Raw genomic sequence first — 24762 nt, forward strand, 5'->3', positions numbered from 1 at the left:
AAAGAGAAAACCAACTCTGTATTGTGCTGGCGAAGGAACCCAATATTTAAAAGAAAAAGTGTATACTTCTGAGCCAGCCCTGATGGCCTAGTGGTTAAAGTTTGGTGTGCTCTGCTTCCGCGACCCAGGTTCAGTTCCCAGTTGCAGAACCACACCCCTCATCTGTCAGTAGCTATGCTGTGGCAGCAGCTCACACAGAACTAACAACTATAATATATACTATGTACTGGGGCTGGGGAGGAAAAAGAGGAAGACTGGCAACAGAGGTTAGCTCAAGGTGAATCCGTCCCGGCAAAAAAAAGGTGTTCTAATACTAAGTCCTAAAGAATAATCCCAAGCATTTTACACCTCTCTAAAGTTCATTCAAACCAAGGGTCCTGCAGAACTCTTGGGGGTTGGGATTTTGACTTCATGGGCAAGTCTAACCATATTCAGTGGTTAGAAGAATGATGACTAGGTTTTCTCAACAAAAACGGGAATGTGTGGTCTAGCAAATGATCTTTGTGTAGATTCTGGGAGGTGACATTTGATGTTGAAACAGGAATATTCAGATATTTGAATGCCTTATTGGAGCAAAGAGACGAAATATTCGAAAATGGGACTCTCCTGCATTCCAGGACATTTCATCAAAATTTTAATGTATTGAAACTATTTTTTTTCCAATTGTGTTTGAAGATACAAGTGTGCTAGAAGCTGACTGTCAGGCCAAATCTTGCCTCTCTGACAAGCTTAGCACAGCATCAGGGAAGCCCAAGCCACCACTAAGAGCTCCCCAAGGTTTGGGCATATTGAATTCAGGAGACCCGGGCTTGCTTTCTGTCCCTCTCTGACCTCTCACAGCAGCCCTAAAAGAAAGCCAGGGGAAGTCATTTTGTGTGGTTCCACATTCAGCAGCTACAACTCATACTCATTAGGAAAAAAGCAAGGCAGGAAACTTCTGAAGGTGGTAGAGTAAGGACATCTCTGCCCACTGCTCCTCTCTGAAATCAACTGAAGACAGTGAGAAAATAGGGGAAAAGAAGGCTGCGTTCTGAAGAAAGTAGGAATGATCTTCACCATCAAAGGACAGAACCTGTCTGGTGGTGAATGTGGGAAACCAGAGCGAGGTGGGTGAGCGAGGCCCCAGAAGATGCCCCTATGTGGCGTTCGGCATCCTGTCCACACAAAAAGTCTTCAAGTTGTGGTCCCTGAAAATGTGCATCTCGTTTGCGAGGCTGGTTGAGACTTTTTGGTTTTCTCCTTTTACGTTTTATTTAACACTGTAAAATGTCTAGAACAAAGGGGCCCTGGCGTAACATGATCCCATCGTGCCACCTTGACTGGAAATCCAGAGTAAGACTTTCATGCGTGAAATGCTTACTTCTTGTAACAAGCTGAAGGAGGAAGGGAGATGATGAAATAACTTTTTGACTGAAAATGAAAAATGCTGGACATCTCAAGGTGTTTAACTACACAGACCCAAACCAGTGGGCTGAGACTCAGAAGGGAGTGGAAGCCAAAGGGAATCGGTCTCCATCCCGACTCTATCCTGGCTCACTCCTTGTTAGATGCCAACATCACAGCCCTTCTGGGTAATATTAGAACTTCTGGAACAGTGTTCTTAGATGATATTAGTGACCCAGGTATATTACTACTCAAGAAAAACTGTTCCTATTTGCCTTTTTCTCTAAACAGAAAATATTCATTTATTAGGGTTTAAGTCTCTATGGATGGTCCTCAGAAATTAATGTTGTTCTTCAGAGAAGTATTCTAGATATGAACTCCTGGTTTCTTTTGTTATCGTTTCCTGTCACATCAAACTTACTGAGAGACTTTATTTGCGATGACTAATTAGCTTCTTTGTCTGGAACCCCAGACATCAGACGCTCTGACACCAGGGGCCAGGGCAGGGCTGCAGTCGTGAGCTCTCCTACCCCCAGCAGGTGGCTCCCTTCACAGGTAATTTATGTCCACTTAGGCGGACAGAGGTACTTGTGGTCATTCCCCAACGTTTCCAAGATGCCTCGTTCTGTTTTGAGGAGCCCCTGCAGACACACTCCAAATGCGGGGGGCGGGGAGGATGGTAACTAGTTGCTACTGGGGAATGAAGACAGCAGCTGCACCAATGTAGCACCTAGAAATTCAAGACAAGCTCCAGCTTCTGAAGCAAGATACAAGGGGGACAAAAGTCAGGCGGGCCTGTAGAGCTCCCAAAGAGGGACCCCGGGGGAGAGCTCTCCTTGGCTCTCTGGGCTCGTGGCACACATCTGGCACACCTGGCACTAACGTGGCAGCGGTCTCAGCCTCCTGTGTTTTCTCTAGTTCACTCACCTCTGATTGTGCTTTCGCTTCCTGAATGAGAGTTAGGATGGTAGACTTTGACCCCAGTGATGACAGAACAGACTGTAATCTTTGCTGGTGTCCCGCTGAGACTAGGAGTTGATCCAAACTAAATAATATAAATACATTGGAAGAACATTAAAGAAAATAGCAATTCCTCCACTTTATAAGGATGCATTTAAAATGATCTCCTTTCTACTACATTGTAGGTATTTTCAGTGGGAATGACTATGCATTCAGGGATCCCTCTAAGATATTAGGGGACCAATGTCGGAATTTTAACAGAAAATTTCTGAGATTAAAATATATTCAATATATGGGCTCAAGTGAAACATTTTAAAATGTCAGAAATTTCCTGTTTAACTCTGATCTCCTTCAAAGGCCTGGATCCTTCCCTGAGGGGCCGCCTTCTGGTGTTCCCACCTCTCTCTCATGGTGTTTTTGCTTAAAGTGCTGTGTCCTACAGGAGCCGCTCTTCAGAGCAACGTTCTGGCAAACACTTCTCCCTGCAGGCACTTTATTTTTCCAGTGATGATATTAAAAACAAAGGGGCCAAAAAGAATGTGGTGTCCTGGATTGGATATTGGAATAGAAAAGGATATTGTGGAATTTATTCAGTGAAATCTGAATAAAGTCCGTAGTTTGGTTAATTGTGTTGTTCCAGTGTTAACTTCTTATTTTTGACAAACGGATGGTGGTTATGTAAGATGTTAACTTGGGAGGAACTGGGTGAGGGGTACATGGGAATTCTCTGCACTCTCTTTGCAACTTTTTTAGAAATCTAAAACTAGTTCATAGTAATAAAAAAATTTATTTAAATACCAGGGGGGAGGGAGGGATAGATACTTACTTAACTGACCAGCTTTTTCCGGAAGGGAGATCCCGGGTGGTTTCATCCACAGGGGCTGAACTGGGTACCCGTGGCTCACTGGCTTTAGACCTGCTTCCTCCTGGACAGGCCTTGTCCCCACCCTTGATGGGGCATGAAAGGGCAGTGGACCCACTGAGGCCTCCAGCAGGGGAGCCAAGCGACCTCCTGGGGACGATTTCCAGCTCAGTTTTGAAAAGCATGGCAGTCGGCCCTGCTGAGAAATCCTCGCTGCAGAGCTTGTCAAGGTCGGGCATGCTCAGGGCTCTCAGTTCCTGGAGCTTCGAGCGGGATAGAGGCGAGGGCTGGGTATGGCGCACCGAGGACTTGTTCCTCTTGATGGGAGAGGCTGGGGCCCCCATTGGGGTGGGAATTCCGGAAGAACCAAGTGATTTCTTTGGGTCCGAGTCAGGGCCCTTGTTACTGGCCTCTGCTGCATTCTGCCGGGAGACCGTCAAGGTCATGCTGGACGGGGACTTGGTCATCTGGGGGATGAGGGTGCTGGCTTCACTTTGGCTTTCGCTGCAGGAGCTCAGGCTGCGTCTCAGCAACCTTGCTGTTGAGTCACTGGGGTGGCTGAGGCTCCCGGAAACCACGCTGCCAGATGACCGTCTCCCAACGGGAGGCTTGGAGCTCACTGACAAAAAGGGGGACATCCCTGACTTAGCCACGGGCCGGTCAGAATTGGCCAGGTTCTCAAAAGACTTGATCCTCTGCTTCACAGAGAAAAATGAGGTAGATTCATGGGGCCAGTTCTGCTCAGAGTAGTAATGTCTTCTGGTGACTTTGATTTTGTCTGTGACTAGGCAGCTCGTTTCCTGCCCTGAAAGGACATCCCCTTCCTCTGATGGTGGAAGGTTCCTTGATGTCTCCAGCAGCGGCTTTACGCTATATACACCCTGTCCATTAACTAGGCCAAGAACACCACCCCTGGATGCCTTGGCCTCAAGGAGGCCACTGCTTGTCACAGGGACCTGGCTGTCCCAATGAGAGCGATTTGGGCTGTGCAAGGAATGCCCCTCCCGTCCAAAATGGCTTGCAAACTGGGCTGGCATGGAGTAGGTTCTGGTTGCTGGCCTTGGCATGAAGTAGGGATGGTCGTCCAGTGCCGGGCCCCCTGCTGTGCCGTTCTTGGCCATTCCTAGGGAGTTTGACATCTGGCTTGACTTCCCCTGGGAGGCATCTGCCTTTCTAGGAGGCAGCTGTGGGGAGGAGGAGGAAGCAGCCAGTTTCACCATGCTAAAAGATGGCTGCATTTCCTGCTCCACCTGGGAGGCCCGAGGCGTGAGTGACGAGGGACGATTTGGGGACGATTCCACTGACTGGTGACAGAGTCTAATTTCACTCTTCTCCTGACAGTTGCTCTGGGCCAAGAACCCTCCCTGTCTGTCACTTTCACTGGGCTTGTCACCACATGCAATCTTTGGCATTCTTTCAGAAGAAATTTCAACTATTTTCAATTGGTTTGCTCTTTCTAAAGGCTCACTAGCAATTGTTTTGCTTTCTTGGTCACTAGTCACCTGGGGTTGGCCTGCTTCTGGTGCTGAATCTCTTTGGCTGGACACACACTGCTCACTCTGCCCAGGAGGTGGGACCTCCCGCTTGTTCACTGCTGTGGATGTGCTGCCCCGGGATGCTGCGGGACCTGCCCCCGAAGCCACAGAGGGAGCCTTGCTTTCCGGTCCACACTTCGGAGATCTGGGGGCGGCTGGGCAACCTCTGTCGGGTTCTGAGTAGAAAGTGGTGTGGAACCTACTGCATGCACCTTGCTCAGGAAGAGTCCTGGGGGAGGTCAGGGGTGAAATGAATGTTCTGATGCTTGTGTCTGACACTGAGGGCTTCAGTGACCCCGAGGCAGCCAGGGGCGGCTTGCTCTCCAGCACACACTGGGGAGACGTGGCCATGGCTGCAGCATTTTTGTCAGGTCCCTCCTGCTCAGCTATGTGGAACTGGTGTGACGCTACCTTAGAAAGCATTTTGTGGGAGGTCTGGGGTGAAATGAGGGATTTCCTGTGGTCCATCCCAGCAGCCTTAGCTGTGTTGGCAGCAGGGGCCTCGGCGCTGACTTTGCTCTTGCTTTTGATGCTCAGTCTCTTCAGCTTAGGACCAGATTTGGGTTTCTGACAGTTATTTAGAAGGGTTTCCACCGAACTTTTCTTAGGTGAGTCTTTATTTTCAAGATTCAGTTTCAGCTGCGAAGGGCTGTTAGGCACAGCAACCCCCTTTTTGTGGCTTGAGCTCAACACCGGACTTTTGGAGTCAGGACTTCTGGCTGGCACCATGGATGGCTCCTTTTCAGCTTTGCTCTGCGAATGTGTACCTTGGTTATTTTTATTTATTTCTTTAAACCAGGCCATGATGGGCCTCCTGGAGGTCAGTTTTGGTTTCTGGAGCGAGTCTTCCAGGTCTTGACTTTCGGAGATGTGTAGGTTTGCCAAAACAGACTCTCCAGCCTTAGGGACATCCACACTAGAGGAGGACTCATTTTCAGTTGCATTGCCATTTGTTTCTTGTGTTTTCTTTGGGGTTTCGTCATTCAGCAAGTCATGTCCCAAACCATTTACCATGTTAGGAGGGCTGAGAGTGACTGGGGGGTTATGAAAACGCCTGGCAACTTTAGAAGGCTGCCTGTTCTCCACAGCTGAGCTAGCACTGGGGGCTTCCACAGTTTCTTCTTCACACGAGGGCCTGTGGTTCTGTGAGATCCTTGTGTCTGCGTGAGAGCTTCTATCCAAGAGAGACAAGGGCTGGGAAGAGTTTGGGATTGAAGGGCATGCGGCTCCTGGCACGAAGGAAGCTCTCTCACGGGGATGTCCCACGGCTTCGCTCAGAGCACTGTGCTGTAATGGCAGAACTTTGGCGACCGCGGGGCAGGGTGCAGCCTGGGCGGGCACAGGAGCCGCAGTTGAGGGTGGATTGGGGGACCCATTTGTGGAACAAATTTCAATTTGCTCCTCCTCTGACTCCATAGTATCTTCCTTGTGAGAAGACCCATGAGGACGAGGAGGTGACCAGTTGTCCCTGGTGGACGCTCGTGGGGCTTCACTGAGCGAGTCGGGGTCAGAAGATGAGTCCTCAGCATCGCCATACATGGACGAGAGAGATGGCTCTGTGCTGTCGCCGAGGCCCGACAGGGACAGACTGTCTTCGTGAAAACTGCTAAAATTTCTAGAGTAGCTGCTCAGAAAGTTTTTGTTCACAGTAAAATGTTTGTCAGGATTAATAGAATCCAAAACTGAAGGCTGGGAGGCCCACTGTGGGTGAGGGGGTTGCCCAGCAGCCCAGGCCCTCCTCAGGGTGGGGGTCTGGTTCCCCATGCCTGGCTCGGCCTGGCGGGACCCTCCGCCTCCAGCTCCTGCTGCAGGTTGACCCTGAGAACTGCCCTCTGGACTCGGCTGGTCCCCTTTCTGGGGAGACTGAAGTCTTGCTTCAGAAGCATCCAACTCCTTGATGAGTCTGTCGATGTCAGTCACAGGGCTCCCTCCATTCTCCCTGGGGCAGCTGTGTCCCAGCTCCTTGTCACACCCCTCCTGGGCCTTGTGAGTGGGTGATGGCCGGGCAGGGCTGGCCTGCGGGGCCCCCTCAGACACAGAGTCTGTTCCCTTGAGCAGAGCAAACTCCCGGGCATTTTCTGGGCTGAGGGTTCCTGTCGTTTGCAGGGCCTTGCTGTGGTTACCTGGAACCTCTTGTCTCTCCTCCTGGGACGTGAGGAGGTCTTGTGACAGGATGGCACTGGCTGAAGATGCTCCCTCTGTCTCAGGTCCCCCTTCCGTGTAGGCAGCCACCTTCCTGCTGGTGTCGGGTGAGCTGGCTTCTGGGGCTGCTCGGGTCTTGCTGAAGTCAGGACGAGCCGTTGGCATCTTCCCTGGGGATGTGCTGCGCTCAGAGGCAGGTCTGACTCGAGGTACGTCCTCAGCCTTGGGGACCCTGGGTGACGCTGGCTCTTTGGGGTCCTCACACTGCCTGACTTGCCCTGCGTCCACGCAGGCCTTGCTTGGGTCAGGAGGAGCGGCCCCCTTCTGCTCTAGGGAAGGGACGAGGTCTGGGGAGCCGTCCAGGCCTGTGTTGAGAAGGTAAACAACAGGTGGAGTGGTAGGGAGATAAAGGGGGAAATGTGAGAAAACACAAAACCTCTGAATTTAAAAATGATGGAAAATTGTAAACAATCTCATTTTTTTGGTCTTTTTTCAGAAAGACATTCCACAGCCTAAATGTAGGCCTTCTTGTCTTTAAAATTACAGAGCACTCACATCCAGCAAATACTACCCTGCTTTAGACGCTCTAAAATAACCCAGACTGGCTGGCAGAATGAACCTTTGTTTCTGCCCTTTTTTCTCTCTCTTGGTTATTTTTAAGGATGGGGGACACCAGAAATCCTTTGCTTGAGTTTCTTTACACCATGCATTCTCTGATGGCAAAAGCTGCAGGAGTCAGGATATTGTTCTACTGGATTCTTAGCTTCCCGTTGATTCTGCAGAGCATCTGGCTGATCACATGTGGGCTTAGCTCTCATCGTGGGTTTGGCCACAGGCTGTGGGTTGTGAGCCATGTAGTAAAGTATAAAACAGTCCAAGTGGCGAACTTAAGGGACCTACTGGTTAGCCCAGGAGATGAGGCTAATTTGGGAAAACACATGGAATGTTACAGACAGCATGCGAGTCTACATTGAGTGTTAGCTGTGTCTTGACCAAGTTCAGAGAAGTTGGGAGAAGCAGAAGGCCACATCATCCAAGGAAGCTTACAGAGGGGTGGGGACTTGAGTGGGGTTCTGGAGGGATAGTTTGACCAGAGAGTGAGGAGGAGAAAGGGGAGGAAGAAAATGGAATGAAAGCAGAGAAGCAAGAAAGAACATGGAATCTCAGAGGCGCAGGGAAAGCTGAAGCACGCCAGGGACAGTGGAAAACCAAGTCATTCCATGAGATGGTTCTGGAGAGCCACTCTGTCCTGGAGACACCTCCTCATAAGGCCCTGCATATTCTTGGGCTAATCTGTCTACCTCTGGCACACAACGTCTTGCAAAGGGGGTTAAGGAGGAGTGGCATAAAAAAGAACATTTGATTTGCTATTTTCTCAAGAACTATGCACCTGAGGTTGAGTGAAAAACTCAGTCACAATGAAAGCTCTTGGTTTGAGAAGTGTCTACCCCAGACATTATATCCACTCCATATCTGCCATACAAATCATCTTAATTGCATATGCCTTTTCCATCCTGAAGTTCCTACATCAATAATTAGGAACTCATTAGGATTTAGCAATGTGCTAAGAGTTTTTCACGCACTTAATTTTCCTCCCAACAGTGTCAGGTAGGTCTGTGACCATCTGCAGTTGGAACAGTAGGGAACTGAGGCACAGAGTGGTTAAGCAATGTATCCAAGGTCACAGAGTTCACAGCCAGGGGTCGCCCCAGGAAGCTGGCTCCATGGCCCACACCATTTCCTGAACCCTGACTACGTGGCCTCTGGGTAGAAAGCCCTGGTAACAAGGTTGGCTCATCAAGACACCTCTGGAGACCGAACATAACTTCCCCATGTCCCTGGGAAGGCTGGGGGCACAACAAGATTCAAATCCACGGGCTCCCATCCTCTGCTCAACCTTTGTGACCTCCCTTCAGCATGACTTTCCTGCTCCTGCTGGTGCCAACTATGGGGACAAATAGCCATGAGACAAAAGGAGGGGATTCAAAGGCAGTTTTTCAGGTTCAGATTCATTCACTGAACAAGCCCTCAATTTCCGTTAGCAATCTGACTTTCTTGCAAAGTGTATAACTTAAAAGGGTTTTGTTTGAGGGAGATTAAATTACATGGAGGCAGTCCTTCAACTGGAAACGCCCTAAGTGCCCAATATGGGGAAGAATGTTGACTCAGCTATGGCACCTCATCAGGTCAAAGGCCCAGCCGCCTTTACACACGATGTCGTAGGTGCAGAAGGACGCAGAGGACGTTGGTGCAGGTCCCTAACTAGAGTAGGCTACAGGTGTGCTGATACTTGAATCATTCGTGCTTAGAGAGGCTTGCCAGGGCAAGTGGCAGTCAGGCAGCCCTAGGAGCCTTCTGTTGACTCAGAAGGCTGCTCATATATTACTTTCTGTGGATGCATGAGGTAGAAAATATTAATGTTTTTCTTGTCGTTTGTGAAGTTCTTCCTGCCGTTTCTCAGTGCATTCCATTTCACATAAGCAGCGAGTTGAGATTCTGCAGGGCGGGAAATCCTTCTGATTCATCTCATGTCTCATTCACTAAGGTACATGTCACAGAATGGGTAGAGTGCCTGACTGAAACTGGACGCACTCTACTTGGAATTAAGTGTGTTGTTGGGCACAATGATCTAGGAAAGTCGTTAAATGTAGGCAGCTTTTAAATATCATTAATCTGTGTAAGAGTTTTTTCTCTCTCAAAATTCTCCACATGTAACGCTTTTATTAGGGTAACTTCTATCCTCCCATTTTGAAGCTTAACAAGTGACAGAATAATCTTACCCATTCTGGGTTGTTGCCTCCACTCTGGTGCAGCTTCGGGCGGGTTCTCTGTGAGGTGGCCAGTATCTGGGTGGGGCAGAGCACTGGTTGGCCCCCAGTTGGTAGGGACACGGCCATCCTCAATGGTCAGTTTTCCCAGAGATTCCTGGCACAATGACAACTGCAAGTCACTGTCAATAGCTCTCAAGTTTTCTGCGTCCTAAGACCTCATATATAGAGAAGAGCTGGCTTGGGAAAATTCAAGGAGCCCTGGACCAGGAGCCACAAGAACCAGATTCCGGGTTTAAGGTCCACTAGAAATTGCATGGTCTTGTCACTCTTCCTAAGCCTCGGTTTTCTCAACTTTAAAATGTGGGCAATAAGGGAAATGCAAATCAAAACCACAATAGCACCTCACGTCCGTTAGGATCACTACAATCAAAAAACAGAAATAACACGTGTTGGTGAGGAGGTGAAGAAACTGGAACCTTGTGCACTGTTGGTGGGAATGTAAAAGAGTGCAGCCACTATGGAAAACAGTATAGAGGTTCCTCAAAAAAAAGGAACTACCATATGATCCAGCAATCCCTCTTCTGGGTATATGCCCAAAAGAACTGAAAGCAGAGTCTTAAAGAGATATGTGTACACTCATGTTCATAGCAGCATTTTTCATAATAGCTAGTTTCGTTGGTTCGAATCCTGGGTGCGGACATGGCACTGCTCATCAACCCATGCTGAGGCGGCGTCCCACATGCCACAACTAGAAGGACCCACAACGTGCAAGCAACTTAAGTGTTCACTGAGAGATGAATGGATAAGCAAAATGGGGTATGTACATATGATGGAATATTATTCAACCTTAAAAAAAAAGGAAATTCTGACACATGCTACAACACCGATGAGCTCTGAGGACATTATGCTAAGTGAAATAAGTCGGTGACAAATATTGTATGATTCCACTAATGTAAGGTACCTAGAGTAGTCAAATTCATAGAGACAGAAAGTAAAATGGTGGTTTCCAGGGGCTGGGGGAAGGGAGAATGGGGAGTTAATGTTTGGTGGGTATAGAGTTTCTGTTTTACAAGATAAAAAGAGTTCTGGAGGGGCTGGCCCCGTGGCCAAGTGGTTAAGTTCGCGCGCTCCGCTGCAGGCGGCCCAGAGTTTCGTTGGTTCGAATCCTGGGTGCGGACATGGCACTGCTCATCAACCCATGCTGAGGCAGCGTCCCACATGCCACAACTAGAAGGACCCACAACGAAGAATATACAACTATGTACCGGGGGGCTCTGGGGAGAAAAAGGAGTTCTAGAGATGAATGGTGGTGACAGTTGCACAACATTATGAATGTATTAATGCCTCTGAACTGCACACTTAAAAATGGGTAAGATGAAAAACTTTGTTACGTGTATTTCACCATGATAAAAAATCTGGAAAAAAACGGGGATGATAAGACTTGCTCTGTCCAACTCAGAGAGATTTAAATAAAAGATGATTAAATTAGATAACAGTTATAAAAACAACATGCAGCATACAAAAGGCTATCTGATGTCAGATATTATTGTTACCACGTTGCACAGTGATATCCAAGACTGTAAAATCAGCTCGTCATTTTGGTAGTTAGGGAGAGGACTCATCTGGATAAGTGAAATTGACATTTGATATTTCAAAAGTTCACTTCAGCCGAGTGTCAATTACTTTATCTTCCTTTCTTCTAATACCTACTGTAAAAAATTTTCCAAACAAACTTACTGAAAGTTAAATGAGATTTATTTGAAATTTACCCTCTGAGCCAAGGATTCATAAAGTGGCCCACAGGTGGCAGCAGAGGAAAGAGGTGAAATGGATAGAGTGTCTTTCAGCTACTCTTGTAAAAAAAAAAAAAATCATTTAGTAAAATGCCAATTATTGGCAGAGGGAAATCTACACAGGGTTTAGCTCACTTAATTTTATATTTACTAGTAAGGCATAAATGTAACATAAAAACAGTAGAAGAGTCTGGAACGAGACAGAGGTGGTGGTTGTACAGCATTGTGAATGCACCATGTGCCACTGAACTGTACACTTTAAAAGGTTTAATTTTATGTTCTGTGAATTTCATTTCAATTTTAAAAAGTATTAAAAACAGTAGAAGACAATCCACTTACTAAAAGAGAAAGTAGTTTTTTTTAAGCTTCCAATATTTGACGGTAAATACTTTATGACAATGCATTGTATTTTCTTTCTCAAGGATAAATCAAATTTTGGTACTAAAATTTTTATGAGAAAAATTAAACTTCGGGGCAAAAGTTTTAAATGCTGCTCAAAGTTCTTATTAGGAATACTAATTCACAATTACAAAGGCTCTTATTTTAATAGATATGTTATAATTAACAAAAACTCTGATTTGGTTTTATGTAGTTATCCAAAACTTGATACTTTTTGAAAGAAGGGATTTACCCATTAACTGAACGTTACATTTTAAAACACATGTGCTAGTTGGAGGTAGTAATTTCTTAGGAGAAAAAAAAGATGTGTGTTTCTACTTTTTCTATAAGGTTAACAAAAACCTTTTCTGCCTAGTATAGTGTTTTTATGACCTTATATTTTTTGGGTCTATTTACACATATGTTTATATAAACTACTTGAACACACATCTTTATAAATATGGTCCTTCCGAGTCATCTCAGATTCTTTGCTCAGTGAGAAATTATTCATGTTCAGGAGATCATAAACAACATTAGTTTCTCTTGCTGTCTCCTTGCTAAAGTGGAGATATGTTGAAATTTTAAAAACTGAGCAATCTGATAATTCTGAGCCATTCTAACATACGTGTAACCTGGTAGTAACATAAATAATATTAACCTGCCTTTAATGTGCTGCATTACAAGTTTCTAAGTGAATGCAGCCCCATTATTTCATGTGATACTCACAACAAGGGTATGATAGCTTTAATTACACATAATTATTATAGAAAGTTTGAAAACACAAGGATCACTCAGAACCCTACCAGCCAGAGAGAATCCCTGTTAACCTATAGTCGATGGTCAGCCCAACTCTGTGGGATGATCAAGGCAGACAGCACCATCCCTCTTTTACAGGCAGACAACTGCCACTCAAAAAGGTTCAATAACTTGTCCAAGTGGTCATTCAGCTAGTCAGTGGAGAAGCCGATGTCAGACCCAGCGTTTTCCTTCCCTGCCTCTCACTGCCCTTCCGTCACCCACCACAGCCTCTGCTACAGGTAAGAGAGCGATTGTATCTTTTGGCCGAGTGATCTCTGACTCAATACCCGTGCACTTTCCCCCTAGTAACCTGCTGATATGTTAACAGGCTCCCAAGCAGTCACGTATTGAAATGAATGATTCTGTTGAAAGATAATTCTCCAGGCATTACCCTTCCTTTCTGGGAGATTACCCTATGCTTTGTAACACTCTCCATGTTCATTCATACAACATTCACTTAGATCCCAAGTAACTAAGAGAAAATCAGTTACCCTCTCCGCAGTTCCACCTGGCCCCAAACCAGGCACGGTCACGTTGACAGAAGCGGCCTGGACTTCCAAGTCCTGATCACATGGGTCACTGGCTCCGTCGGTCAGGTTTACTGTCTCTGAGCCACTTGGCCTGGCCTCAGCCTCTGGCCTCTTGCGGTGTGGGCTGACCCTGGCCACTGGTTTGTGCCTGGACTCCAGGTTGTCATTCTTCTGCTGGGGGGAACTGGGTCTCTCTGCGCTCACCAGACTCTGGGCCCCTGTGCCGGCTTTGTATTCCAGTTTGGGTGAACTCCTTGATCCTGACAGTTCTTTCCTCCCCAAGCAGCCAGGGCCACCCTTGGGGGCCTCTGCAGAGGCCAGCAGGTTGGCTGCATGGGAAGGAGTGTCCACCATTCCCCCTGAGACACTCTCCTCTAAGTCCATCGAGCTGCCAAGGAGAGGTGCTGAGAAGGCCTTGCTGACCAGTGTTTTCTGGGGACGTTCCTCCTGATTGTTGATAGCCGTGACCTTGGAAGAGGTTGTCAAGACATGCCTAGAGTCGCCCTCTGTCAGAGGCCTGCTGGGACCTGGGAGGGTCCCTGGGAGGGAGATGCAGTCCCCTTCACTGTCCAACTCTTCCTCATCACTGGCATCGTTGGCATCACAGCCCACCCTCCTCTGGCGGAAGAGAGGGTTTCGGAGGACCTGTGGGCTCCCAGGGAGACTGGCTTGTCTGGCAACTGCCACCTGCTTGTGGAAGAGCCCAGAGACTCGCTGACTCCCTAGAGACACAAGGCTGTTGGCCCTGGCTTTTCCTGGTTCCTTGTGAGCTAGGAGGAAAGGGGAAAGAAAAGTCAAATGAAATGGTTTCCCATCTGGCCTGGTCTTATAATTTAACCTCCCTTATTACATACGAGTGTTTCCACATTCACAACTACCAGATACACACCCACTGCCCACTGGTGACCAGGCTGAAATGATATGGCTTCTTGGGATCTGCACCGAGTACACAGCAGGCTTCCCTCTCTCCTCCTCCTACTGGCTTCCCTTTTTATTTATTTATTTACCTCAACCTCTGGATTGTTTAACTTAAAACATGTGCTGCCTAGAGATAGAAATGTACAAGTCAGCAACATCCATGATGTCTGACACATTGGATGCTGCAGAGAATTCCTATCTAGGAGGATGCCCAGGGACCAGCCAGTCCTGCACACCTGGGCCTTCTTATTACCTGAGGTCCTTCCTTCATCTGCGTGATTAATGGGCACACAAGCTCCTAGAGCCTGGCGCAGTGAAGCCTGAGGTTACAATCTATCCACATTCCAACCAGGGAAGGGAAGGAAGCACCGGCTGCTCTGCGAACTCTCCACGTCTTGCTAAACGTACGAGAAATTACACCCCTTCCACCTTGGCATGTTCCTCCCAGAGACTGGAGTGAGCTCGTCAACTGTTCCAAAGGAGAGCTGGAGTGGCCATCGCCTGCCTCTCCCAAGACAGGGGCATTTTCTTCTTCAGACATTAGAAATGAGAACAAGGAAACCACACCAGCAAGAAGTCTGAGAAACCAGCATGGTCCACATCAGATCATTATCTCATATTATATTGAGAAGATAATCAATGAGATTTTTTAAAAAAAACTGACAACATCTGTCTCTTATGAGTTCTGAAGGTCTCATGCACTGCCTTCTAAAAATAATTAAGTTAGGGCCTCATGAGGAAGAGACCTGGAATTTGGCTGGAATTCCCCTAAAACATAAGGCCATCAGGTTGCCAACCCTGATTTGATGCCATAAATTTCAAGACTACACTATGTAAACAACATGTAAAGAGGGCCCGGTTTAGCCACCTGCAACACTCTGGGTTAGAATGTGTGTCCAGCCCAATAAGCAAGTGGCCACTCATTAACAGTGGGCTGCATTTTCCATGGATAAATTCTGAATTTGGTCAGGGTAGAAAGACGGCTTCCACCCAGCCAGACGCATGGTTTCCAGTTCTCTTCTCACACCATGATGGCCAGAGCTGGAAAACAGTCATGGCTTACTGGAGGTGCTGCAGACGCTTCCCGGGTGATCCTCGTCTTCGGAGCCGGCCACCACAAAGTCTGACAAGGGGCCTGGGACATCTTGGGCAAAGTACTGGGAGAGTTCAGATTCAGAAATCAGGGAGTCCTGTTGAAGACAGTGTTGGATGAAGAAGAAGGAACACCAGAAGCAGATTATTTTAAACAGTCATTACTGCCTATCTTTCCAAGAACACATTGTTCTAATCCATGGTCATTTGAAACAGCTGTGATAGTAAACGCCCACTTCCATTTACTTTAGGATGGCTAAATTAAACAATTAATGAATAAAAAGGCAACAGTGGCTGCCAGACAATGTTTTTAAGAACTATTTTTTAGGCCAAGTGTTTGGCAATGATCAGAAAAGCCCCAGCAGCAATATATGAACCATCCCAGGAAAAACAGTCGGGAAGAGATAGGAAAACAGAATGAAATTCCATGCCACTGGTTCAGCCTGTTGATGAAACAAACAACCGGGGAGTTCGAATCCTGCTCTCTGATCCACTGGGCTTAGGAACAGCCAGCTGAGAACGATTCCACAGTCTCCTTAAAGTCACAGGTCCCCCCAGAACTGAGCAGGGCCCCCTTTTCTATGGAGCATTTTAAAAACTACTTTTCAAACTATAGCTCAGTTCTCTTATTTTATTGCTCAATTCTTTTCCTGGATAAATATTTAATAAAAGAAACACACGTGTATATTTGTTCTCAAATTAGCACTGTTGCTGTTTTTGTGTAAAATGACCAAAAATGACAGAAATATGGGCTGGGTCCTCAGGTTTGACTTATGGGCTCCAGGAACTGGTTCCTAGGCCAGCTGAACGAGGCAGCAGTGTGCCTTAACTCACCTTTTTTGCTAGAGAGGGACTCTTCAAGGGGGTACCTGTTGGGGAAAAAATTTACCATATTGTCAAAACAATGGTCCTTACAAATAGGCTCCCATCCTTAACTAGAAAAGAAGGAGCCGAACATATGAAACAAAACCCTCTTTGCTTGACTGGTAGTGATGGATATCTATGCATAGGTATAGACGGACATGCAGTCTACCCCAACCCATCCCACTGCCCAAGATCCTGTTCACGCTTCAAGCCCTAACTCAGAGGCGACCACCTCCATGATGATCCCAGTTGGAAGTAACTTCTTCTGAATTTCAAAAGTATTTTATACTACCCACACGCCAACGTCCATACACATGGCATAACTTAATTATAAGCGGATGCATCTTATCTCCCTTCCTCAACTATTTAACTCTCCACAGGGCTGAGACCTTCACTGATCTGACCCCACAGTGCTCAGCACTGTACCTGGATCTAGGAAGTGTTCAGTGGGATTTGTTGAATGGACTGAAGGATGAATGAACAAAGGTGCACCACCCAAGAAACTCATGAAAGAACTGGGGAGAGGGTTGACTATCTATTTTAGTTTTTATTTGAAGGATGAAAAGACTCGACATTGAGACTTTAAATTATATGTCATGAGCAAAAAGGTCTTCGGCATGAGGATAATGGCTTAATAAAATCTTCTATAAATGATCCAGCAGATATCTTGGAATTATGAGAGGACAGCTTTCAGGCAGGTCTGGAGACTGAGCTGGTTGAATAAAGAGCCCATTCTAGCCGTGCCTACTTTAAATATATTAATTATGGATGCAGATAATCAGGGTATTTCATGGTTGCCAAAAAATCCTAGGCCTTCCTTTTCCTCTGACAACCAGTAACTCATGTCTCAGTTCCTTTTCCTCTCAACATCAGTCTTAACATCAGTCACGTCTCAAGTTCCGACATGTTTGCAGAGTCCTTTATTTAGGTTTCCATCCTACAGGAAACATTGCTTTTAAAACTTGATACAGTATTTCATATTTTAAATTCATACGAAATTCTTTACTATTTCAATCCTTCTCTGCCTGAGCTTTTCTGCTTAAGAAGGGAGAAATCATGATTTTTGCAGCCTTGATTACCCTTCTTAAGTTAAAACTTTTAACTCATGTCAAGAAATCCCCAGTTTTTGGGTGGATAACACTCTGTATCTAACAAACAACTGATATTTTGGTATCGTTTCATTCTTACCTAGAACATTTCCGATGAATTGTACATAAACACATGAAATGCTGCTAACTCATTTTTGCAAATTACCATAAAGTAGTGTAAGAAGCATGCACGACTAGAACTTTAAGAAAGCGCATTAAATAACTATAGAAACCAACAGTAGCAGCTAACAGAAAGCACACATTTTGTCTGACAGCTACTTCTGCCAAACCTGATAATTACACAGACTTCAATAATATTGCAGGCGGGGAGTGCCCCGTGGGGGAACGTAATGAGAAACTCTTCTGAATGGTGAATGAAAATGTACAATTACAGTACCTAAGCCAGGAGAGGAATTGGCCTCTTTGCTCTCCTGATAAGTGCTGCGTGCTATCACTTCATCCATTTCCTGCTCGGAAACCTGATTTTCAGCAGAAAGCACAAATTAGATGGTTTTATTTATTTATTTTTCCCCAAGAAAAGCAGCTAGGATCAGAGTCAGAGCACAGAGACAGAGAAAAACCACAGGGCCAGAGATGATGACCATCCTCTGAAGCAGTAATTTGGGGCATATAAGAAGTATACAGCTGGGTTAACTGATTGCTCGAAACAATGGACTCAAAACAATGGGTTCGACTGATTCCCAAGATCATTCAGCAAAGCATTCAGGTGCTGTGGTTACCAACAACACGGCTGACATCTGCTGCTCTCTAGAACACTCCCTTCTCATTCTTTTTTCCTAAACTTTATTTAAATAATTTCAAACCTATATAAAACTTGCAAGAGTAGCACATGAATAGTATACTCTTCCTCTAGATTCACTATTTTTTAACATTCTGCCCTGTTTACACACATGCTCCATCTTTACACACACACACACACACACACACGCACTGCTATAAATTTTTACTAAACCATTTGGTAGTTAGTTGCAGACATCATGACTCGTCACGTGTAAATATTTTAGTATGTATCTCTTAAAAATGAGGACATTCTCTTAAATAACCTTGGTACTATTATTCAGGAAATACAACATTGATAAAAACAACTGTCTAGTATACATTTCATATTCTAATTTAGCCAATTGTCCTAAGCCTATCCTTCAGAAATGCTACACAAAGTGTGTCTGTAGACTGAAGTACTTCACAGAAAGTCTGACGCCAGCCTGAGATAAGATAAGGATTTTCCTTGAGAATGCAAATCAACCCTCAGCTTCTTTCATCAACAGTGTCTTCCTAGGGAAAAATGTCAACTCAACTAGACGGTGGGCATAGTAATGTAACTGATTTACATTCTGGTACCAGCTCCTCATCCTGCTGTGGACCTCTAGCGGACTGTCACTGACCTACTTCTCTGCATAGGAATGCTTTATAGAAAAATTTCGTGGGCAATCCAGAATTCAATTCTGGATCTAGTTGCCCTGTGTCTTTAGTTGTCCTCTTTTAATCCAAAACAATTCTGAGCCTTTGTCTTTCATGATACTGACATTTTAGAAGAAACCATGCCAATCCAAACCCTCAATTAGGATTTGTCTGATAGTCTCTTCAGGCTTAGATTTAGATCACGCATTTTTGGGCAGAAAAACTACAAAAATTGTTTCCTTCTCGGTGTATCACAGGGGCCCTCAGGGTCAGTGTGTTTCATAATTGGAGATAACTGTGACCACTCCATTAGGGTGGGGTTCACCAGATTTCTTCACTGGATTTTTTCTTTTGTTATTAATGAGTAATGAGGAGATAGCTTGAGACTACGTCAATATCCTGCTCCCCAATATATTTCCACTCAATGGTTTTAGCATCACTGATCATTCTTGCCCCAATCAATTTTTATGATGAAGTTTTCAAAACAGTGATTTCATAACTCTTCTTTTCCTTCTATATTTATTGGTATCATGGTAAATTCATGGTTTTTTCCCCCCATCAGTTGTTATCCATAACTGTCATTATTCATGGGAAGACTTTTTAAAAGCCTGATAAATGCTGAACTATGAGATATTTTAAAAGACATAACTTGTATTGAGTTTCTTTTTGTGTGTGTGTTTGATGAAGATTAGCTCTGAGCTAACATCTGTTGCCAATCTTCCCCTTTTTTTTTTCCCCAAAGCCCCAGTACGTAGTTGTATATCCTAGCTGCAAGTCATTCTAGTTCTTCTATGTGGGATGCCACCACAGCGTAGCCTGATGAACAGTGTGTAGGTCCATGTCCAGGATCCGAACCAGCGAAACCCCTGGCTGCCAAAGCGGAGGGTGCGAACTTAACCACTACGCCACGGGGCTGGCCCCTGGAGTTTCTTTTTTAAAGGTAAGAATATTTTAAGCTCAGAATGGTAATTTTGTGTACTATAACATGTAGCATAAACAGTATTTGGATAGTTTTTATTTATTTATTTAGGATAAATTTGCCTTAATAGGTAAATAAATATTTTTATACAGGATTCAGCATTACATTTTAACCTCACAGATAAATCACAATCACATCACGGCCTTTATGTAATACTGTGTAGTAGGCTTCATAGGAAATAAAATATGTACACATACATGCACACAGGTATACACACTCACACACACACACACACACACACACACCCCTTCATAAAGCAAAGAGTAATTTTGTACAAATGAGCCTGGGAAAATATCAGCTTAAATAGTGGTTGCAAGTTTTTCTTGATATTAGACTTTCAATAATTGCTATTGTTTTTCTGAGTAGGAGAAAAATGGCTGGGATTTGAAACAAGTGAAAGATTTCCTGGCTAATTCTAATCACACTGAAAGCCCCAGTACCAATTAAAAATGAACCTCTATTACTTTCTTCTACCTAACAAGCTAGAAGCTGCTACCCGAGCAGGTCCAAATCTGAGCTTGTCTAGACCTGGAGGGTTTGAATATCCCAATCGGGCAGCCACTGCCCTAGTCATTATGAGAAACAGAAGAAAAGAAAATCCTTGTGGTATTTCTCTTGGAACAACATGAAAACTAAGGAAGCACATACATTCAGTATCAAAATGTGCTATTGGCATGAAATGCTGGGATAAGAGGTACAAAAATACATTAAACATAAAATGGAATCTTGACCAAAAGAAAAATACAGTATGATGTTACAACTAAGAACACCATGTTTACCTAGGAAAAAACGTGAAATCCAGTCAGACAAACACTGAAATTTGGTTTTGCTGGACCTCTCCCCAACACCACCATGACGACCATTTTACTGTGGCTAGACATGCATCAACCTGTGTGTCCAACAGGATCACAGACCACCAGCCTATCAGGATTATTATGCTTTGCACTGAAATGCAGTTTTGATATTGATTGTATTGGCAAATTAGGCAGATGCTTTTGGGCTGAGATGAAGCAGACCTCCGAACAAATCATGACCTGTGCTATGTTGGAATGGATTTTGATGTCAGACACGCCTTGAAGCCAATGCCTGCAAACCACTGAGAACATAATTTTCTATAACGTTGCCGAGGACTGTGCTAGGTCAGCCACGGCTTCCTGGACCGCTTGTTAAGGTAAAAGGAGGTGTGGCCATGTGGGTGGTAGAATCTAAGAGAGGATCCTGGAGGAAGGAGCTGAGAACGCTCTAGCTGTGTCTGTGAGGCACACAGTGTTAAAGTGACCCAAAGAGAGCCATGGGAAGAGCAGGGGACCAAAGTAGAATGGATTCTAAGGGAAAAGGTCAGGACTACTGGATAGAAAGGAGAAAAATGGGAAGTGACAAGTAGAAAAAAATGAAAAAAGGCAGAAGTTGGACTTGATGTTATATTAATGCTATTTTATGTATGGCATTTTTGAGAATGCACATAGGTAAGAGAAAACAATCTGGAAAAGAGTGGAGTTGACTTTGAATCAGTCTAATGGCAACCTTTGCCTAAGCACTGTGGTTGACATCACCTTCCCAGATCAAGACATGGAGTCACAGCTCCACAGCTCTTATTTGTATTGAGGAGAATACAGCAAACGAACACCACCAAGACACTAAAGATGATCCCATAAAGTTAATACACTAAAGAAATCTCAGACGTGGCACATGGGAAGACCCACAAGGTCTCCAGGCACAGGCGTCTTACTCTGAAAATGGCACACAAGTCCATCAAGCACAGCAGCCTGGGGCCATTTAGGATATAACCAAATAGCACTACAAATAATACAAAGGGAGTGGCCATATGACAGGCATGGGAAGAGTTAATATATTTAATGAGCATTTTGAATTGTTAAAAGGAAAAAGTTAAATTTTGTAAAACACAACTGGAGTACAATATTACAGACAAGCTAATTTAAAAAGATTTTTACATCGAGTACTCAAAACAACAAAAATAATGCTCAAAGTGAGGTGAGTTGAATTTGCTTAAGTATCCTGTGGTTAGCCTAAAAAATTAAAAGGAATGCACAAGTATAGAAGGGAGATAACCAAGTAAAAGGGGAGGCCAATGATACAGGGTCTGAAATTATCTGCAAGTTTAGTGTGGGTCAACAGTGTGACATCAATGCTGAAAAAGAATTCGTGAGCTCTTAAGCCTTAATTACAGAAATACTCTGTTCAGGTCACGGATGGCCTGGACAGATCACTTAGTCCAATGTTCTCAGATTTTCTTGATGCAGAAATCCATATCTTAACTAGCGATTAAACAGCTAGCTGGGGGTTCCTCAAAACCCAGCACTCCTACATTTCACCAAATTTTAAATTCACCAATAATATTGTCAAAATTCTCTAGTAGACTTTTCTAAGAGTTTGAAGACAAAGAAGTCCAGATCAACAATTCCTTTCCCATGTGTATCAGTTACCTTGGCCACAGGCTGATTCCCATCCCCAGCTGGGTGAACTGTCACCAAAGAGTATGCATTGTCATAGAAATACAGTGTGTGTCACTGCTACTGGGCAAATAGCCAAGCGGTATTCCTATACTCAGAACCATATGAAATACTTCACCTTTGGATTAGGATGTCGGCCGATGACAAGGCGAACGGGTCCTGGGGGGCATTTGCTCAGGATGGCATGGACTTTGCTTAAAGCAGCATGGCGAACGTTGACTGAATTCACTTCCAGGATTTGATCTCCGCGGCTGCGGAGGGCAACACAATCAACACTCTGTGGTAACTGTTAGCTTTTTACAAGATTTCCTTCTGGAAGACGTTTATAATATGAAATCTTTTCTGAATACTTTAAAGAGGGAATTGACATCCTTTCATCTTTGCATATGTGTAAAAAAGCAACACATTCACACGAGCACATTCGGTTTTAAATTGGCAAAGGCTATTATGCATATCTACATGAATTTTCAGAAGTAGCAAAGTTAAGTAAAATGATAATAAGAACCCCTTCTTGAGCACATAGTGTATGCCAGGCACTATACAAAGCAATCTACATAACAATGCTTTGAATAGATATTATTATTCTCATTATGTAGATAAGGCTACAGGTTCAGAGAGGTCACCCAGATGTCACCCACTGTTGAACTCAGGTCTGTCTGCCACTTGATCATCACATGATAGCCCCTCGATCACCATCAGTTTCTTTTTTCCTACCATCTTGAAATGATTATTGTAATATAATTTAAGGAGGAAATATCTGAAGCTCAAAGGTTACCCAAGAATTTGTAAAAACGTTTCAAATTTGAACAAATGAGAAATTGGGGACAAGATGCCCATTTTGACTTGAAATTATAGGGAGAGAACTCAGTATGAGAGAACAAAGACTCTTTATGTGGGGTTTGAAGAATGTTCATTTGGCAGTCTCCAGACATATGGAACCATTCAAGAAAGAAACATCATCTTGGGATGTCATTAAAGGATTTTTTTCCTTGGGTTCTAAAAGTATATTTTCTTTAATGTACTTTGGATGATTTGCTAAATTTTTTTTCGCATGGAAATTCACTCTGATGATTAACTAAAAACATAATATAATCTATTAACAGGGCCCCAAAATGGCAACCTCAAGGAATGTCCTTTTGACAATTCCTCAACTGCTCAAGGACTTAGAAGCTTATAGAGGAGAAAGGTGATACTGTTTGCACAGAGCGATTTGTGCAATACGTGTACATTCCTGTGAAATTTAGGTGGGCACGGACCCACTGCAATTACTGTACGATAGAACATCTAGACAGCTCTTGTACAAACAGGATACCCATGCTACAGCCCAACTAGCTGGATTGAGAAATCAGACACGCAGTGATTTCAGACAATAAGCATGTAGACATCACCACTCGAAAAGGAATGAAACAACAGAAAAGGTTCAAGAGATTATATTTAATAATAAAAGTCTCCTTTTATCCCCTTATTATTTATTCAAGGGCAAGATTGTAGGACTCTCTTGTATCCAGTGATTCCAAACCATTATGAACAGTTCCCAGTACCTCATACGAATTTCACATAAATGAATAAAAACTGAAAGAAAATATTTAGATCCTCATAGATATTGGTATAGAGCTGGATTTTGTCAAGTTTCTGAAACTGAGCTTCTGAGTCCAAATAGAACAAGATAGGGAAAGCCATGATCCAGAGTTCTCTAATTCAACCAAATTTCATTTATATTAGCTCTTTATCTTAGAAATGCTATTAATTGTAATCCTGGCTATAATACTGCCAATAATACAGAGATTTAGAATCCCACAAAGGAATGTAACAGGACAGATATCTTTCATGTGCATGTATTCACATATTCACGAACATGCAGACCCCATACTATCAGGTTTACAACAAACCTCAGATTGCTCTCCATCTTGGCCACTGATCCGGGGGCAAGACTGTGAATGTAGATGCCCGGCGGGCTGTTTTCTAGAGCCAGGCAGCAGGCACCAATGCCTAATCCAACTCTTGGCTCTGTGAGAGGCATCATTCCAAGAAAACAAAATCAAAAAAAGAAAAGTTTAAGTGACTTGGAACTACATTAAGGTATATTTAGACCAATAACCATTTATTTTTTGACCAGACTCAGAATGTAAATCCTGCTTTTCTTTGTCAACCTGGCCATACTCTGTTAATGAAATGAGTCCATGGCAGAACCAGGGGCTAACTATGGATGTCAATTGTTCCATGATCTACTCTCTGCTTAAACAGCCTCCTCAGATCTGGCTTTGGAAATATGCAGAGTCAAAGTAATATTTTTTATTCTGGATACACAACTTCTAGGTTTACTTTCACCTCTCTTTTTAGCAACTAATCTTTTGGTTATTTAATTGCTCATCATATTTCCACAGTAGGTGAGCAGGGGCAAAAAAAAACAAAGATGAAAAGCAGTAAGATGTAGCGATCACTCATGACTTTTAGTTACTGGTGTTAACTGTATTCTTAACTATAATCTTTTGTTCTTTAAAATTTTTTATCAGCCCTAGAATTAAGCTAGTCAGTGATTTTTTTTTCTAACATGAGTCTGACACACACTGATTCATCTGGGGAGAGCTTAAAGGACTTTGTGCTACTGGTAACTTCCCCTCACTTTACTAAAATGACTAAAAACTCTCCTTTTGATCCCACTGTCCATTTAGAGAATACCCTATGTTGTTGGTAGCAGATTGTTCCAAAGGAAGAATTCACAGAAAGAATACAAAAAATTAACGTAAGAACAGATTACAAATTGTTATTTGATAGAGTG

At 44.2% G+C, this 24762-nt stretch overlaps 1 protein-coding gene across 35 annotated transcripts in view; it reads right to left on the reverse strand.

The window, feature by feature from the left end:
- PDZD2 (PDZ domain containing 2) overlaps positions 1-24762 on the reverse strand; it is a 346617-nt gene that overhangs the window by 13493 nt on the left and 308362 nt on the right. For 18 of the 35 annotated variants that reach the window (XM_070246357.1, XM_070246364.1, XM_070246363.1 and 15 more), the window contains 9 exons: positions 23873-23990; positions 22102-22234; positions 17512-17593; positions 15997-16031; positions 15134-15260; positions 13114-13922; positions 9663-9822; positions 3170-7247; positions 2311-2428 (listed from right to left, as the gene is read on the reverse strand). In XM_070246357.1, coding sequence (XP_070102458.1) covers positions 2311-2428; positions 3170-7247; positions 9663-9822; positions 13114-13922; positions 15134-15260; positions 15997-16031; positions 17512-17593; positions 22102-22234; positions 23873-23990 — 5660 coding nt within the window. The remainder of the gene's footprint in view (positions 1-2310; positions 2429-3169; positions 7248-9662; positions 9823-13113; positions 13923-15133; positions 15261-15996; positions 16032-17511; positions 17594-22101; positions 22235-23872; positions 23991-24762) is intronic. The other 17 variants (XM_023625798.2, XM_023625802.2, XM_023625800.2 and 14 more) reach the window with 1 other exon arrangement.

The sequence above is a fragment of the Equus caballus genome, chromosome 21 (genome assembly GCF_041296265.1).
Source record: "Equus caballus isolate H_3958 breed thoroughbred chromosome 21, TB-T2T, whole genome shotgun sequence".
Classification (NCBI taxonomy): Eukaryota; Metazoa; Chordata; class Mammalia; order Perissodactyla; family Equidae; genus Equus; species Equus caballus.